Consider the following 19,462-nt stretch of genomic DNA (forward strand, 5'->3'; position numbering starts at 1 on the left):
CCTGCGTAGGTCCTAGATAGGTGCTGTATTGTCATTATGACAATGATGTCATCAAAGGTCCTTTAACTCGTTAGGATAGGATAAGACTGGTTAGTGGGCGGACAATATGGTTGTGTTACACAGAAAGTGCAAGCTGCCAGGAATGTAGACTGATGGAAGATAAGGAGGAGAGAAGAGACAGTATGTGTAAGTAAGAAGAGGGGACTGGGGGCAGATGTAGGGGGCAGTTAAACTTAAGGCAGATGGAGGGGACATTAAACTAGGGGGCAGATGGAGGGGGACATTAAACTGGGGTCAACTGGAGGAGGAAATTAAACCATAGGGGGTAGCTGGGAGGCCACATATTTGCCTCTAGTTGCACCCAGTTTAATATCCCCCTCCAGTTGCCCCAGTTTAATGTCCCCCTCTAGTTTCTGCTACTTTAAACTGGGGCACAAAGAGAGGGACTTAATACTGTGGGACATTTGAAGGAAAACATTGTAATGTGGGGACATATAATGTTAGGGTGACTGTAGGAGCATTATACTTTGTGGGGGCACATGAAAAAATGGATGAGAACGGGAGGAGTCAACATAGAAGTGGGTGGAGCTAAATTTGACGGGGAGCCCTCTTGAGCCGTTTCAAGTTTTCATGTGGCCCCATGGGAAAATTAACTGCCCACCCCTGCCTTACACCCACCCAACAGTAGTCTGGAGCCGACTCACTGAGGTCTATGGGGGTGTTTTCTAGACCTGCCTTATGCAAGGAAGGAGGAGTAGATAAGCTGTTTCATCTGTTGTCAGTAGAGAATGCAATGGTGGTGGGTCAATGGTGTTATCTTTTATTGTAATACTATCTGTGTTGTAATTGAGGTGACTGCTGCAAAGAAACCCCCTACAGAATTTTTGAGCCAGTCTATTTAGTAAAACATTATTTTTTACATTCATAGCATTTTTTTTTTTTTTTATGCTAACATACTCCATGCAGCTATTCGTGTTATGAAGGAACATAACCTTTGCTCCAAGTAGATTCTCATACTTGTTGGACTTAAGGTCTCAGACTCCATCCTACACGAGAAGGATGGGAACATTTCTAAAGATATGCATCTTGTATACTTATTTGGTTAAAGAGTTTTTTTTTTTTTTTTTTTTTTTTTAACTCTAAATTTAAATTCAGATTTGTCTCATTCTCTAAATATTTCCTTGACGCCTCCATTCTGGCTCAGCCAGCTAGTTAGCGGTAGGAAGCGTTTGTGTATGGAGGTGATGAATGGTTTGTTTTTCTTCTGTGTGTATTGCGTCTGTAACCTGTGGAAATAATTAACCGGTTGTGGAATTACACAGAAAAATCATGTTACTTATTTCTATTAAACGAATCCCTTTTTATTACATGCTCCCAAATCTATGGAAAACACAATGTCAGTAGCATAATACATTCTCTCTCTCTATATATATCTGCGTGATAAAACTGAAATCCTTTAGATCCAGTCTTAAAGTGAAAGTTAAAGTTTTTGCGAACATATACGCAGTAAAGGGGTTGTTCTATAAACATTTAATCTAATCTTAACTAATCCACAGTAGTGGGTGGTTAATGTGTGCTCGCTGGGAGTCCCACCGTAGGGGACACCAGTGATTAGTGGTCATAAGTTTGGAGGTCCCAGAGGTCTTTAAAAATAAGGCTCTCTCCCCTGGTTTCAAAACTACAACTCAACTTTTTTTACCCATTGCTCTATAGAACGTCACCTCTGAAAATTAGAGCATCACCACCTTAAACAGACAACAGCCTGCTTGCCTCCAGTCTGCCGACTTAAAAAACGGGTAAAAAATATGCAAATCTATTCTCCAGGATGTAATTAGGAGAACAGTGCACTCTGTACTCCGCCCTCTAGAGGGCAGCATCCTTAACATCATGCATGGCTCAGTTAAAAAGTATAATTAATCATGATGCGGATTTAATTGCCAAATTAGTATTTCTATTCCAAAAGGAACAGATTCCCAGTTATGGACAGCACTGTTTTGGCCTATTGGGCCTCCTCAGCATAGTGCAGGGATACTGATTTGGCAGAGTGAGAGACTATAGACCAGGGTCAGGGGATAATCATACAAATCAGGGAGAGTGTGTGCCTACTCCTACTCCCTAATCCTGCTCCGCTAGGGATTCTGGGTAACAAAATATGCAAATCTATTCTCCAGGATGTAATTAGGAGACTTAAAAATGTTCAACTTCTCTCCAAGGCTGGCTTCACAGTAACTGCTGAAAGTTGCTGGATGAAAAGGTGCTGCAAGTCTGAATTCCATTATTGTCTGTGGGATCTTCTGGGCACCATTGAGATCTGCAATTTTAGCAATTAATGTATCTATTCTGGTCCTCCGATGGAACAGAATAGTGGACACTGATGCAGATGTGAACGGTGTTAGGCTACTTTATGCACGTACGGAATTGGGAGAGGGGACCTGCAAAGACCATTGTCACTGTTCTTAAAGGTCCGCATGAATTTTTCAACTGAATTTGCCATCATTTATATCTGAGGACCTACCGCTGGGGACCCTCTACTCCATTTGACTTCTTGCTTGTATGGAAATGCAGCCATGAAACCTGAAGAATCATTAAGTTTTGACCCTAAATGTGATCAGGGAATCCCTTTTTTAAAAATTGCTGTTGCAAATGTGTTCTGCCATTCCCATTGGTCATTTTATTTTATTTTATTGCAAATCCTTTTAATTTGCTATATTACTGTAAACACTGCTTGGAAGGTTATCTCCTTTTTCTTAGCTCAATATAGATATGTGTGTTTAAAGGCATTTTCCCACAAGCCTGATCATATTGAAATGGATATTCCCAAGAATATATCCAGATTTGTAGACAAGTAAAAGTTTAAAGATTTTTACAGATCTAAATCATTTTACATTGTTTTGAAAGATTTTCTTAAAGGGGTATTCCCACCACGCATACTCGCCAGTCTTCACTGCTGTAAAATCTTTTCTTCCTGGTTTCTTGCATCATTTGGTGGGTGGGGTTTCACATGCAACCTGCAGTTTAGTTCCGCCCCCCAAATTAGTGTGTAGCTCCGCCCACCCACAATGGACTATGAAGTACAGGCAGCAGCAACTCCATTCTGTGTTACATACAGAGACTGCCTGTCTTCCATAATGAACACAATTGAATTAGCTAGCCTGATAACTGGGAGAACAGAGGAAATGAAAGCAGCTCCTCTCCCCTATCTGAGTGCAGGACCTAGGTCACGTGGTGTAGACACAGGAATAGCTAGATACACAGGCTCGCTCCCTGCACTTAGCCCCTCCTCCCTCCCCTGAGAGCAGCAGACACATCACTTGACTCATGAGCAGCTAAGTCAGGGCTGTGGCCACAAAGAATTGAATAAAGTAAGATAGTGGACAAACAAAGCAGTTTTACTGAAGCAATGTATTTAGGAAAAGTCTCACATTAACAAGCAGTATAGATAGGATCCTTGTGATGGGATAATCCCTTTAATTCTTGACCCTAAATGTGATCAGGGAATCCCTTTTTTTAAATTGATGTTGCAAATGTGTTCTGCCATTCCCATTGGGTTTTTTTTTTTTTTTTTTTTTTGCAAATCCTTTTAATTTGTTATATTACTGTAAACACTGCTTGGAAGGTTATCTCCGTTGTCTTAGCTCAATATAGATAGTTCAACCTTGTGTGTTTAAAGGCATTTTCCCACAAACCTGATCATATTGAAATGGATATTCCCAAGAATATAACCAAATTTGTAGACAAGTAAAAGTTTAAAGATTTTTACAGATCTAAATCATTAAATTTTGCATTTTTGAAAGATTTTCTTAGAGCACTTTCATCAGATCGGGCACAGGCAGTTCCATATACTGCTGGAAAGCTGACAGAGTGCGCTGAATTCAGTACAATCTGTTTTCCCGATCTGTGCCCCGGGTAAAGAGCTATCGGTCCCAGTACCGTAGCGCTTTACAGTCATAAGGGCGTTTCTGACAGTCAGGTATGTCCTTATCCACAGCAGCGCCTATCGCGCTGTACTGTGGAGCGGGGAGGAACGCCCCCTCGCCTCCTGATAATACTCGTCTATGGACGAGCACTGTGAGCAGAGGGAGGGGGCGTTCCTCCCCGCCCACACTGTACAGCGCAATAGGCGCTGCTGTGGATAAGGACGTACCTGACTGACTGTCAGAAACGCCCTTCTGACTGTAAAGAGCTACGGTACCGGGACTAATCACTCTTTACCCGGGGCACAGATCGGGAAAACTGATAGTGCGCTGAATTCAGCGCACTGTCGGCTTTCCAGCAGTATATAGAACTGCCTGTGCCCAATCTGATGAAAGGTCCTCTTTAATAGTGACAATGTTTTATCTTGACTAGTTGTCAATGCAAATAACTATTATCACAGAAACTTTCTATGGTTTGGCATTTATGATTTCAATAAGGAAATCATTGTTTGGCTTCTGACAAGTGCCAGACCATAGAAAGTTCCTGCATTAATGGCCATATCCACTGGCAATTTATCAATATAAAACACGGTCACCACTAAGGTGGTTAGAGGAAATAATTAAAATTCTGCAAAAGCTTTAATTATTTATATTTGCAAAAATGTTTTAACTATCAATTGTTTACGGTTTTAAATATGGTTCTATTCATGGGAAAAGTCTCTTAGGCATAAGTCTTATCTTTTAATCCAAAAATAAATTTGCTACTTAATCCAAAAAGTAATTTATTTGACGTTTCTTGAAGCCCGTAAAATTATTTCTTAAAATGTATGTCTTGAGACAAAGCCAGACAGTCATGAGACCAAGTTGATCTTCAAGGCTTTGGAAAGTTTTTTGGGTCTTCAGTCTTTATTTTCTCACTCTGCAGGTTATCAGATGTCCTTGCTTTGCTATTCTCGTCTTGTCCTGGTTAACAAGTAATTCTTGTTCATCAGTTCAGTACAAGGTTGTACAACCTTTCACCTGTTAAAACTGTTGATTTTTATTTTTTTTTTGGCTGACACTGACTTTTTTTTTTTTTTTTTTATATCTCTGGGACATATGTGAGTGATTTAGGAGAGTGGGACTATTATATATAATATATAACGTGATAAAATATACTGTATATAAAATAAATGACATAATATATATATATATATTATAATATAGGTGTGTGTATATGTCCTTTGAATGATTGCTAAAGGGGTTTTCTGAATGGGTATACAGTAACCTATCCCTTGCTGCTCCCATAAAACTGATACATGTTCCCCGTTATTGTCCATGATTTATTTCTTTATGATGTTTTTTAAGCTATAAAGATGAATTCTAGTGTGTGAGCTTCTAAATGTCCAAGCTTGGTTCGTTTTATAGAGTAAAGCTATATAGTTAGACATAGCCTTGTAAATTCCTAGACCTTAGTCATGTTTTTCCTAGTTTTTTATTTTCTTTCATAGATCTCTCACATTTCACTGGATTAATTAAATGCATGAAAAAACACCTTCTAAAAAAAATCCCTTTTGCAAATGCAACAATGGCCAGTCTTACCTTACTGTCAATGGCAATGTGCATTAAAAACTTGACAGCTGCCTGAAGCGTTGTAAAGATCAGAGGTTTCCAGCCGGGTGAGCGGCCTAGTGACTGTTGCATCCTACACTGCTTATATAGGGCTAACGTATTCAGTGATTGATGATAATTCTTGAAGACAGTTTTAGAGAGAGGTTATTGGGGCAATAGTTCAATTATTCTTGTAACATTGAAGTGGATAAATTGTGGCTGATTTTATTTTCAAAGGCCAGACAATAAACTCTAAAGTAGACATGTCCCTCAAGAATATTTAGCTGCCACCTACGTGTTATAGAGCACATTACAGTGAAATACATCATACCCTTGTTATATATGTCACTTCTGTAGATTAGGAGGAAAAACTTTGGAATATTATGTAAATGATGCAGTTGGTGTACTGGGGTGGATCCTAATGGGGTTTTCTCACCTTCTTGTTTCAGCAGTTTTGCCTGCTGTCTCCTCCTCTCACTTCTTGTATCCCCTTCCCCCCCAGCTTGATGATCAAGACACTATGAAATCTCACTATTTATGATTACTAGAAATTCAATATAAATGCAGATCAGATAATATGCACATGCTTGTAGAGAATGGATTCAGTGTTATCTGTGTGTTTATATAGAGAGATAGACTCTACTTTATCAGCAAACTGCAATTAGCTGAACTGATTGTCCTGATAACAGGACAAGTGATATCAATCACTGCTCTCACTATCACACAGGTCTGGTGTTATGGACACACTGTGTAAGCAGCGGGAGGAATAAGTTCACATAGCAGGCAAACAAAGCAGCATTTCTAAAGCAATATATTTAGGAAAAGTCTTCAGTTTACATAAGCTACCAGTATAGATAGGATCCTTGAGATGGGAATACCCCTTTAAGCCCTAGGAGCTCTGCAGTTTGAGGATCATTTCATACTGCATGAAGGGTTGCAGACAGGATGGTAGGGGGTCTAAGTGGCAAGAGTAGTGCTCTAGGAACCCAAAGACCAAAATATCTTTCACGTTTCACTGGATTAATTCAATGTATTGTTTGTATTTATTTATTTTTATGACCTTTTGATATTGCATATCAGTGCTCTGCTCACTGCATAGAATTCTAAGTTTCAGTACCCACTTCCTCCAAGAGTGTTATTTGTATGGGAGCGTTTACACTACCGTCGGTGTCCGACAGGTAGTGTCCGCTGCTAATGTCTGTTCAAAATCTTGTGCGGCCATTAGCAGCGGACACTAGCTGTGTCCGTGACATTTTGCATTGATTTAAATGGAGATCGGGTGCGTTCTTTTACTGTCCGTGCCTGTCCTTAACTGTCCGTTCCCAAAGATGTCCGACTTTTCAAGCGGACAGCAAAACCCGACATGTAGGTTTTTGCTGTCCACTTGAAAAGTTGGACATCTTTGGGAATGGACAGTTAAGAACATCCATGGACAGTATAAGAACACACCCGATCTCCATTTAAATGAATGCAAAATGTCACGGACACAGCTAGTGTCCGCTGCTAATGTCTGTGCAAGATTTTGAACGGAAGTTAGCTGCGGACACTACCCGTCGGACACCGACGGTAATGTGAACGCCCCCTGTTATATATGTTATTACCACGTAATATACACTTTATCTCCAACAGTAGGGAAAATGTTTGTTTAATTTGGCGAACTTTGTACTCATGGATGTTGTCATTGTTTGCCTGTCTTGTGCAGTGTGTACTTTTTGTAACAGCATGTTGTTTATCTGTGAATTTTTGAAATCTGTCTTATCTTTCTGAAGATGGATCAAGTCTTTTATAAATGCCTGCAACTTATTGTTTGTTTTGGATTTTCCAGGGAAAATCTACTTTTTGGCATGGGAAACCCCCTCCTGGATATCTGTGCTGTGGTGGACAAGGACTTTCTTGACAAGTAAGTTTGCACACACTGTGCTGTCAGTATGTAAGGCTTGTTTACTTTACAAACATCACATGATCTCTAATGGCATACATTATTTTCTTTGCAAGCAAGTTGCTTTCTTCAGTACTTTTAACTGAATAACCCTAACCTATCCATTAGCATAATACATAGATGGTGAGACAATGGTGGTAATAGTTGTTACTGTAGTATTGCGCACCCCACAAAAATATGGAAACATATGGGAGATACAAACAGCAAGCCGCGCTCCGATAGGATAATAACTTCTTAAGTATTGGGAGTCTCACCCTGTACTGGCGGGAGAGGCTCAACTGTTTGCAGTAAAAAATATTCAAATCTATTCTCCAGGATGTGATTAGGAGAACAGCGCACTCTGTACGCCACCCTCTAGTGGGCAGCATCCTTTACATCATGCGTGACTCAGTTAAAAAGTCTACTATCATGATGCGGGTTTAATTGCCAAATTAGTATTTCTATTCCAAAAGGAACAGATTCCCAGCTATGGACAGCGCTGTTTCGGCCTTTTGGGCCTCCTCAGCATAGCGCAGGGATACTGATTTGGCAGAGTGAGAGACTATAGACCAGGGTCAGTTTGCAGTATGAATATAAGGTTCTGTGTTGTCCACACCTCCTTCTCAGTTTGGGACATAAATCAGACCCTATGGCAAGGTAGCTTGTGAAATGTCTACAAAATTCCAAGGTTAAAAGTGGAGTGTCCTTTGGTTGTCTGAAATAAAGGTATAATAATAAGGAATGATGCCATGAAGTGACCAAACCCTTACGTTAGGCACCAAAAGAATGAGCTGTCTTGTACCAAGTTCTTATATAACTCTTATGTATTCAGCGGTCCAAAACCAGTGATGCTTATAGGATCATTTATACTGCTAGCCCCAATGTGATCTGGGACTGATATAAGTGATGGCATACTGTGTACAACGCTGTCGAATGTATTGGTGCTATATAAATGAATGCAACATGTTAATGGAAAACTATAGTGAGCAGGCCAGGTGATGGGGAGGGGGCAGTAAACATTCTGTTGCTTGTTTTTTTTTTTCTTATTTTCGATTGCTTTGGAGCCTTAAAAAAATTCAGTCCATTCCAATATTTTCGTGCCATTTTCCTATTGAGCAAATGGGATTCCTCTTTTTTTTTTTTTTTTTTTTTTTTTTTAATTCACTATACTTCGTCCCTGTTTTGATGCTCCCCGAATTCCTAGCCTTCTCAAGAAACCAGCTAGTATGTGTCAGAACAGAGCAGATGGACAATTCACAGGACCCACCATTTCTAACAGCTTTTGTGCAAAGTTCTCTGAAAGTACTTGGGCAATTAGATCTGTATTTCTGATCCATGTAATCAGATAAACCTATTATATCTGTGACTTCCATCTCCCAAATCTGTTCACTAATCTGTATAAGAATTAGCAAGGGTTTAGCCATGATCTTATGTCGGGTGTGAAGTCCTGGTAAACATTCACATAAGGTTACGTGAACAGTTCCATATGCAGATGTTTAGATTCCTGTTGCCTCCTGTATTACTGTATGTAGTTGTTCGCCTTGTTTATGAACCTCATTTGTTGTGTACAATGCCTTGTATTTTCTTGAGTTAGAGTAAAAACAAAAAACTGCAGTTAAAAATACCATACTTCTATCTTTATAGGTATGGCTTGAAGGCTAATGATCAGATTCTGGCTGAAGATAAGCACAAGGAGTTGTAAGTCCGCCAAACCTTATATTCTTTTCATGCTCTACCAAATCGGGAATTATTCCTATATTCTGTCATGATCTGACTTTTACTTTTATATGAAAATAAACTTATGTTTTGAGCTGCCCTTGATGTTTTCCTAATAATACAATATCCTTTGTAATACATTCTGCATAGCCAGAGCGCTTTGTGGCTGCCCCCAGTGGTCTTAAAGGGGTATTCCCATGACGCTTGTTCACTAACCTGCAGGCTGTTGTGCTCTATTCACTTCCTGCTTTTCTCGGCATATTGGTGGGCGGGGTTTCACTTGCACGGGATTGGTTGTAAACGAATTACCACAATGTGAAGCTGATGTAGCAGAGCTGGATTTGTGTCAGTTTGCATTACATGCAGAGGTAACAGACTCCTTATCTCAGCCCTTATCAGCCAAATTCAATTAAACCGACTGATAAGAGCTGAGAAATCCCAGAGCTCTCACCTCCCCTATCTGAGAAGCTCCACTACTTATCAGACACAAACAGCTCAGAGCTGCTCCTCCCCCCTCCTCCCCCCCCCCCCCTGAGAGCAGGCAGCTACATCACTTGACAAATGAGCAGTTAACCCCAAGGGCCAGTGTAAACAATGAAGTGAATAAATTAAGATAGCGGCCAAACAAAGCAGTTTTGATAAAGCAATGCATTTAGAAAAAGTCTTAAATCCACATAAACTAGCAGTATAGATAGGATCCTTGTGATGGGACAACCCCATTAAGTAGTGATGAGCGAGTAGTTGATCGAATACCTCGCCGGCATAGGAATGATTGTAATTGGCCGAACACCAAGGGGTTAAACACATCGAATACTCAAAGCATTTAACCCCTTGCCGGCGATCGAATACTACTTGCTCATCTCTAGTCTTCAGGTATTGAAGTCTTCCACTACCCTAAACCACCAGGAAAGCACAAATGAAGACACCTGTTGGGCCATGTGCACCTCTGCAACGTTTTGTCCGTTCTTCTGGTCTGCTGGAGGACTGGAAAAACTGTCAAAAACTGATCTGTTCCATTACACCAAGGGAGATATTGCATAATATATATATATATATATATATATATATATATATATATATATATATATATATTTTCTTGCAGCACTTTTTCATCTTTTTCATCTGCTGATTTGTGCCAGATCTGTGCCAGATGGACACCTGGCACATATGTGAACTAAGCCTTGCTTTAGACCACAAGTTATGCAGGCATTACTGGGGTTGTTTTGGGAAGAACAGAGTTTTTCAAAACCAAACATCAGGTTTAGGGTTTTTATTTGTCATGTGTTTGCAGTTTTGAATGGGGCTTTCCAGAGCTTTCCAGGATACAAACAACTGTGTACTGAAAGGTAGTATAATATCTAATATGCTGCCCAGTGTCCCCCACACAGTATAATATGTTCCTGTACTTGCTTGCACTCCCACGAAGAGCAGCAGGGCGACCTCCTACTTCTATTGCAGAGCAGGCACTGATGAATGACGTCATTGTGTCTGTACATTGGTGACTATCATCTTTCAGTATAAGCCGGGATCCCCTGGCCTACACTGACTGTGTTCAGATGTATGTGCATTTCCACACACACCTGAAAGAAGTACTGGCTTGTTTGCGGAGGTACTGGGACAACTATCCTGTATTCCAGCAGTGCACTTGCTCACAGAGTGGGCTCTGAGTGCTCCCTCTGGCACATGTGCCATAGACTCATTGCTATGGCCCTATGGCATGCCATGTCTGCCAGAGCACCCATTTTTGCCTGTGAGAAGTTTTTTTGCCAATGGGAATACCCCTATTGTATGGACAAGTGGGGGGTATCATTAGATTATGTGGGGTATTTAGGTGAAGCATGAATTACTCGGATACCCACTGATCAAAGCCTTGCCCTTCTTTGTGGATATGCAATAGATTTCATTACTGGGAAACCCCCCACTAATGCTTAGTAATATGTGTGCTCAGACCTGCCATGAGTAAGAGGTAGTTCTACCTCGAAACGCGTCGGCGTTCCATACTTTTTAATCACTATGTGTGTGTTTTCCTAACTTTTTCTTCACTTTGGAACTTTATTTTTTGACCTCTATCTGGAAATCTGTACTTTTTAAACAATGGATTAAAAGTTAAATTTTAAACATACCCGAAAAGGACTGCGGACCTACTTTCCTGTTTGCATCTTACTATTGAAGTCTTGCTTCGTGAGTCCAGAAGCTTCTAGGTCGTGCACCCTTGGGGATTATGGTGACTATATGGTGAGTTTCAGTGTTTACTTTTTTGCGTATATATTTCTCTTTCGTAGATGAATATGCGTTATGCCACGGGGTCTGGACATTTTGCTGAAATAGAAGACTGAATAAATCAATGATTAAAAATACAATTCAGTCTGTACTCACTCGATCTGTTACAAAGTTTGGACAAAGGTTTATCAGCAAGGTCAGTGATCCCATGTACAAGGCCATATTCACATTGGAGTGGCCAAAGAGCAAAGAGATCACTGTCCTGATTTGCTTCTAATCTGGTCCCTGTTTCCAGATTATTGTAATAAAGCCCACTCTTTACAAACTTGCTGTATAACTGGATAGTAACACTTACAGACTTACAGCTAGAAGAGCGTCATCTCTCCTGGCATTTTAACTTGGTAAATACTTACATTCTCCATGAAATATCAGTTCTGTATTATCATTTCTTATATCTTCATAGTGCTGTGCCTCAAAAATTTGAAATTTAATATAAAACATTGACTACTGTATATCACCGGACTGTGTAGGGATACACCTTCAATTGGTTATACTGACTGTCAATTTATTCATAAATTTCCAGGAGGGATAACAGAGGGACAGCACAGCGGTCTAACTAGATGCTCCAGAATGATTTAGGCTGGTCTTACGCAACCGCAAATGGTCCGCAATTGAGGGTTTTCATTTGCGGACACATTATACTCAATGCGGCCTCTTACACCACCGGATATTTTATCCGTGGTGTGCCGGGCCGCAACCGAGGTCCGCATTTTTTAGAACATGTCCATAATGGCTGCAATTCACGGCACTGCACGGACTCGGTCCATAGAGCTCTATAGGCGAGTGCGGCAGTTTACGGGCATCTGCGGAGTCTGTTACTGATCAGCTACTAGTGTTGCTGATCAGCAACATGCGGACCGTAAAAGCATTACGGTCGTGTAAGACCAGCCTTAATTGGGGAAAAAAAGAATTTACTGAGAGATGTGTGAGGAGACAACGTCCTGTGAAATACGGCAATATTGTCTCTGGGCTCTGAGCATTCACTTCTTGTTTGCTAGAGCTCATACTTCAGTCTATGCTGTGTACATTAGGGGGCATTCACACTACCGTCAGTGTCCGACAGGTAGTGTCCGCTCCTAGTGTCCGTTCAAAATCTGGCACGGACATTAGGAACGGACACTAGCTGTGTCCGTGACACTTGTCATTCATTTAAATGGCGATCGGGTTCGTTCTTTTGCACTCCGTGCCCTTCCTTCACTGTCCGCATGTAAAGATGTCCGACTTCTCAAGTGGACAGATAAAACCTACATGTCTAGTGTCCGCTCCTAATGTCCGTGCGAGATTTTGAACGGACGGTAGGAGCGGACACTACCTGTCGGACACTGACGGTAGTGTGAACGCCCCCTTACACAGCGGTGTCGGTAGCCAGCTCAGTGTTCTCACCGCTATCTCTATGGTCATAGAGGTCAGTAGATTACTCAATCAACATTAGGACATTTTAGGAGGAGGCAGATGGGGGCTGTCTGACCACCATAAAAGGTACCTAGCAGAATGGAGATGGTGGTCATGGGAAGTTTTCACATTTTTCGTTGTTGTACATCCTCCCCCCTCCTGGATAATCTCTTTAACCAATGTGGTTTTTGGGCAACTTGTTAGTCGCTGGCAGGGTGTGCATAGTATTCAGACAACTATCGGAGACTTGCTCTTATCATGTCAGCAGCACTTCCACTACTTGGGATATTTCCGTGATGGGACTTGTATGCGATTTGTACTTATTTTTAACTATTTGTTATCAGGTACCTTAGCCTAGCAATCAGACACAGATAGCCAGATGTATGTAGCAGCCAGACTACTCTTACTCCTATGGTGCAGGTTTTGCAAATGCATTGAAGGCGATCATTCATTCTGAAGTGCTCTCTGCATTGAGCTGCTAGGAGTGAAATCTCTAGTATGCTCCTGACCGGTTACTTAGGAGCAGCACAATTGTGAAAGCACTTTAGGGAGAAGGACCACCCTCAGAGCACTTGGAGGACCCACAGCCTTGTTTGTTTTTCACAGGCAAGATGCTAATTAAAACCTACACCAAGTTATGTATATACAGCTGTCTAGGATTTTTTTCTTTTTTTTCTTTTTAGGGATCAAAACTGCTAACAGTTTCCCTTTTAAAATGTGTCTATGCTTTGGAAATCTCTCCTTATTGATCTTTAAACTGAATGCGTGCTTCACCTTGGTGTCCTAAATAAATCAGTAGGTCTAGCTGAAACGACAAGTCTTAATCCCTGTTACCACATAATGTATTCAGTCTCTGCTGGTGGAGACTTATATATGTATGATAAAAGGCATATCAGTAATATGAAAACCACACTGTGATTGGCTGGATACTTGCACCTCAGTTTTGCCTGTTTCGGCTTCAACTAGGGCATGACCCTTTAAAGGGGCTCTATCACTAGATTTTCGTGTTTTTAGCTAAAGATATGCCTGAATAGCCTTTAAAAAGGTGCTGCTAATCGTTTGTAGAAAGACTGCCCCGTGTTTGTTAATTACCATGGAAATTGATATGCAAATCAGCTCCAAGGTGCATGGTACACCCCCTTGCGTCATACCTTCTGGATGCCCACCGCTGCTTTCATGCCCCCCCTCCCCCTGCTTATTCACCGCCTCCATCGTTGGTGGTTTCTATTGAAATCACACGTGTGCGCAGTGGCGCTCCTTTCCGGCGCGCGACTGCGCACGTTCCAGTGCCACTTTCCCATAGAGAATATTGCGAGCTGCGCTGGAGCGTGCGCAGTAACGCGCCGGAGGCAGCGCTACTTCGCACGTGCGTGATTTCAATAGAAAACGCCGACAATGGAGGCGGTGAATAAGCAGGAGGAGGAGGACTTGGAGGCAGCGGTCCAGAAGGTATGACGCAAGTGGGTGCACGGAATGCTCACCGTGCACGGTGGAGCTGATTTGCATATCGATTTCCATGATAATTAACAAAAGGCTATTCAGGCATATCTTTAGCTAAAAACACAAAAATCTAGTGATAGAGCCCCTGCTGGTTTATATGGCCTCAGCTCACATAATGTGATGATGGGAACATTACAAAGCTGACTTTTAAAGGGGTTTTTCAGAATTTTAATATGATCTATCCTTAGATCCCCCCCCCACACACTGATCAAATATTGATTGTTTTTTATACAAAATCTGGGGGGGCCTGAACAACAAAACAGCCGTCACCTACGGATACCAGTGTACCCCATTTAATATAGCCGTGGAGCCCTGCAGGACCTTTCTCTCTGCCAATTTTCAGCAGTTTCTGTGACTTTGGCTCTCCATTGGCAGAAATGTGAACCCAGCCTTCCCTTTTTTTTCTTGCAAGTTTAAGGATGACTTTAATAGTGACTGCATAGAGTAAATACAGCTACTCCTAGTGAGAAAAACAAAGTGGAAGGAAAAACTTTGACTCCTTCATGCACGGTTTAGGAGAGGAAATGACAAGGCATTTTGTGGTTTTTGAATCCAAGTTTGGATGTTGTTGGGGGAAAATAATACCAGGGTGGGTTGCTATGAGCCGGTGTTATGGTGGGCTGTTTCATAACATTTGCTCATACAGGCGTTCACCACTTTCTGTTTTTGTTCCGTTGCTTTTTATATGTGGGGATTTGTTTTCCTTATTTTCTTTTGAAATACGTTTCATAGTGCTGCTAGTGTTTGTACTGTTTGGGGCACCTATTTGATAAGGGGAATGACGACATCCAGTTGTCCATTTATTCTTAAGATCTACCGGTAGGCAGTAGAGTGGCACTATGAATGGAGAATGCAAGTGTTAGTATGAAGTATAAGAGGAATGGTTCTCTTTAGTATGGGGCTGATGGTGGGCCCCTCTAGTGTAGGAACGTCTGGCTGCACAATCCTACACATCTGGTATCCTGCAGCTGAGAGTAAATAAATAGTCCTCTACATCAGGCCATGGCTCCTGCTGATCTGGCACATAACAGCAGGCCAGGTTCTGTAGCCGGAGCTTTGTAAAACTGCCATATCAGACGACATGTCTCATGACCATGCAGACTCTGATTTACAGGGATTTACTAAAAAAAAACAACAACAAAAAACACTTATCCTGTATATATCCTGTATACACAAAGCTATGGTCACTATGCCTCTGCAACATCAGATAAGTGGTGAACCCCCTATCCAATATGTAATCGAAATGGGGATCAGATGAATAACATAATCTTTGCGTTCACATCAAGACTTTCAGTTTAGAATTCCATTTAGAATATTTTAGTGTTTATGAATGTGGTCCAGCACATACAGTATATGGCTTTGGTAAAAGTTATACTCTGTGTAGGTATCGCTGTAATCCACCAGGTGGTGCCATTGCCTCTTTCTCCATCATGCATTGCACAGACAAATCTAGCTAGCCTTGTATGTTAGAGGAGAGTCAGCACCATCTATCTTTATCTATCTATGTGTATCCTCTTGTTTATCAATCTCTATGTATTGTTATCTCTCTTCCTACACTTTAGTGTCCTTATGTCTTTGTTGATTTCTTCTGATCTTTTTCTTAATACATTTACTTTGTGATACCAAATTGCTAGGTAGTATATCTTTCAGACCTATAAAAGACACTTTTTTGTTTTGTCCATATAGATCTATAGATCTGCTGCCGTTTCACGCATATTCCTATTTATAGCTAGTACATGCCTATATTTTATTAATTATTTCCTTATTTTGATGATGAAAAGTGTTCCTGGCCCTGAAAAAAAAAAAAAAAAAAATCCATTGGCCAAATGATCTATCTCCAGAAATCTGCCAGTCTGAACTCTTAACAACTTCTTGTGGCCGAGGTTTTGCATCAATCTTCCTGCACTTGCAGTAAAGAACCTATGTTGGTGGAAATATTTTGCTGTCTCCAGAAGCTGAGATTGTCCCTGATATCAGTAGATTATGGGAGAAATCTCTATTGATTATATAGATGTGCCTGCACTGTAAGTTTTTTTTTTTCACAGAAGAATGCATTGTTCTTTCTGTGCAAAAGTTGTAAAGCCTCAGACTCTATGAAATACTTTGCCATGTATGTTGATGGCCTAGCCTCATTATTTATCTTGTTTTACTTACCTCCATGACCGAAGCACTCTGTCTCCTTTAAACAGCCGATCGTCTAAGGCTGGTCTTACACGACCGTAGTTTTAGACCGCAAATGGTCCGCAATTGCAGGTTTTAAATTGCGGACCATTTGCAGACCCAGTGTTTTCTATGCGGCCTCTTACACCACCATAGATTTTGTCCGTGGTGTGGTGTGCCGTAACTGTGGTCTGGACAGTATACCGCATGTCCGAAATGGCCGTGTTTTTACGGCATGGACTGTCCCATACAAGTCTATGGGCGCGTGCAGTTTTGTGGATATACACTGAGTTTTTTGAGTGAAATATGTGTTGCAGATCCGCAAACTACGGCCGTGTAAGACCTGCCTTAGGTTGTCGTAGTTGGGCCACCACAGATTTGATTTTGGTGGCCTATTCTAAAGATTTGAAGGCCATCACTATTGTAATACAGGAAATCCTGTAATGTTATGGCACTTGTGGATGACTATTTGGATCATATGATCGATCCCTCAGTGTCATATCTCCTGAGACTAATATTATTTCGTTTTGTAAACCTTAATGAAAAAGAAAAAGTCCACAGCTCATCTGAAATAAAGGAGATCGGCAACACCTTGAGTGCACGATAAACGTACCCCCAGCTGGGGCAAAGCAATGCAGGAAAAGTCAAAAAAGTTTTCAGGACGGATGTCCTGAAACGCATAGGTTTGTCTGCTGACACTGTTGTGCATATATCTATACAGGACTAACTTTGTAAGTTTTTCTATATTTTTCTATTCCTGTATCTGCTACCTATTTTTATGCTTTTACAAATAAAGGCTAAGTTTTATTACATTACACCTTCTTGTGCTGAAAACATTTTTGATTTTTGTAAACCTTCTCTAAATATAGCAGTATATTCAGTATATATTCAGTATATATACAGTAGTTATATACATGGAGTATAGTTCTAAGCAGACACGTATTGTAACCCTGTGTTTGCTGACATACTTTCTCTATCAGCCAACAGGAGTGCAAGTTACCTTCTCCACATCCTTTCTGATCCTGGTCCTGCTGGGTGTTGCCTGGGTGTGTGATCCCTTCCTGCTGCTTGGAGGCCAGCGTGCATGCACATAAATCTTCCCCAGCTTGTCTGCCAGTCTAAGTGTCTGTTTCAGCTGACACACCCTGTCTGAGCGGTTAGGTTTCTAGCTTAGGTGTTTGTTCCTGCCTGCTGCCACTGTCTTCTGACTACCTGTTCCTGACCACTGAATCTTTGCTGCCAACTCTGACCCCTGCTTGTTTCTGTCCTGAACTTGACCTGTATTCAGACTCTGCTTCTACTTGACTCTTTGGTTCTTTCTAGTCTCTGACTTGCCTGTTTAGCTGTCGACAACTCGGGGATGACTCCCAAAGTTAGTAACCTGGTGGTCTCCCTATATCCAGACCCTTCTCACACACTGACCACCTTTACTGTATCATTGTATCCTGTGTGATGATTGGCAGCCTGTAGCTCAGATTCTCTGCCATACTTATCACTCAAGGACACTGGTCAATTGCCAGGATAGCAGTTCACTAAAAAATAGGTTTGTTCATGGAAATTTGTCCATTAGTGTTGGGAGAGAGGCTGCAAAAATTTAGAAATTCCCTGATGTATCCCTGCACATTTCTGTAAAGGTTGTGCAGCTTTATACTAATCCTTCTCTCTTTCTTATGTGTAGAGTTAAGGCATGGACTAGCCTGATATTGCTTACGATGGAATTAAAGATTGTTATAACTTTGAATTCACCCATACAACTTCACCTTTATAGGAAGACATGCATTTTGTATTTGGTGGTGTGGCCACACGGGGGCAGAGTTGCATTGAAGATTTGCTTTAACATTCAAAGCAATGATGTTCTTCTGGCTTCAAATAAAATTGAGCAGGTTAAATGCTTTCCCAGCCATGTAGGCTGCCTGCCGATGGTAATCTTCAGTGCTTATGCTACTTAACCTCTCACACTCATTAAATGCTATGATCAGATATTGGCAGGAAAGGACTTTCTCTATTTGTTAGTCAAACGCTCTTGATCTAGCCATCCTGGCCAACGATTTTTCAAGGAAATGTTGCATCCATCTAAAGATATGTCCGCATAATATCCCCTTCAATACACTGTGGTGGATGTGATAGAAAGTTTCCTGTTGACAGACTCTTTAACCATTGTGTCTAATGAAAGAAATTTTCTCTCCCTTCACCTTTTATTGGAAGGAAGCCTGAACAAAGTTTTGCTTTGTGTATTCAGTAGCACATAGAAGTCTCTTTAAAGTGAAGGGGTAAACTACTATGTCTGACACTTATTTTAAAGGGGTCTTTCCTAAAGCCATGATGGGTATATGTTTGACTTGTGGGACCCCATCCACTATATCCCTTGTCAATCCACAGTGAATATGTGCAGTTACATTTAAAGGGATTCTATCATTAAAATCACATTTTTTCCTCGATCACACGTAGGAAGACCCTTAAGAAAGGCTATTCTTTTTCTACCTTTAGATGTCTTCTCCACGCCGCCGTTTGGTAGAAATCCCGGTTTTCGTCTGTAAGCAGATGAGTTCTCTTGCAGCACTGGGGGCATTCCGCAGCGCTCAAACAGCAATGGGGGGCGTCCCCAATACTGCGAGAGAAATCTCCAGCGCAGCCTCCATCTTCTTCAGGAGCAGCCTCTCCTGCGTGTCTTCTTCCGGAGCTGGGTTCAAACGTCTATGCATGTGCAGACGGCTCTGCTATCGGGACTCGGGCAGAGCCGACTGCACGTGCGTGCGGCCATTTTTTTTTTTGTGGCCGCTTACCCCAGCTTGCTGAGTAAGCGTCCACAAGAAAATGGCCACTTACACCAGACGGGTCCCGATGGCAGAGCCGTCTGCGCATGTGTAGACGTTTGAACCCAGCTTTGGAAGAAGACGCACAGAGAGGCCGTTCCTGCAGAAGATAGAGGCGGCGCTGGAGATTTCTCTCGCAGCATTGGAGACGCCCCCAGTGCTGCGAGAGAACTCCTTTG

The 19,462-nt window shown here is 41.5% G+C and overlaps 1 protein-coding gene across 2 annotated transcripts in view; it reads left to right on the forward strand.

Annotated features, from left to right (window-relative positions):
- The window catches only part of ADK (adenosine kinase), a 130,535-nt gene that overhangs the window by 27,420 nt on the left and 83,653 nt on the right, over positions 1-19,462 (forward strand). For both annotated transcript variants that reach the window (XM_075257788.1, XM_075257789.1), the window contains exons 2-3: positions 7,330-7,404; positions 9,067-9,120. In XM_075257788.1, the coding sequence (XP_075113889.1) occupies positions 7,330-7,404; positions 9,067-9,120 (129 nt within the window). The remainder of the gene's footprint in view (positions 1-7,329; positions 7,405-9,066; positions 9,121-19,462) is intronic.

Source organism: Leptodactylus fuscus, chromosome 10 (genome assembly GCF_031893055.1).
Source record: "Leptodactylus fuscus isolate aLepFus1 chromosome 10, aLepFus1.hap2, whole genome shotgun sequence".
Classification (NCBI taxonomy): Eukaryota; Metazoa; Chordata; class Amphibia; order Anura; family Leptodactylidae; genus Leptodactylus; species Leptodactylus fuscus.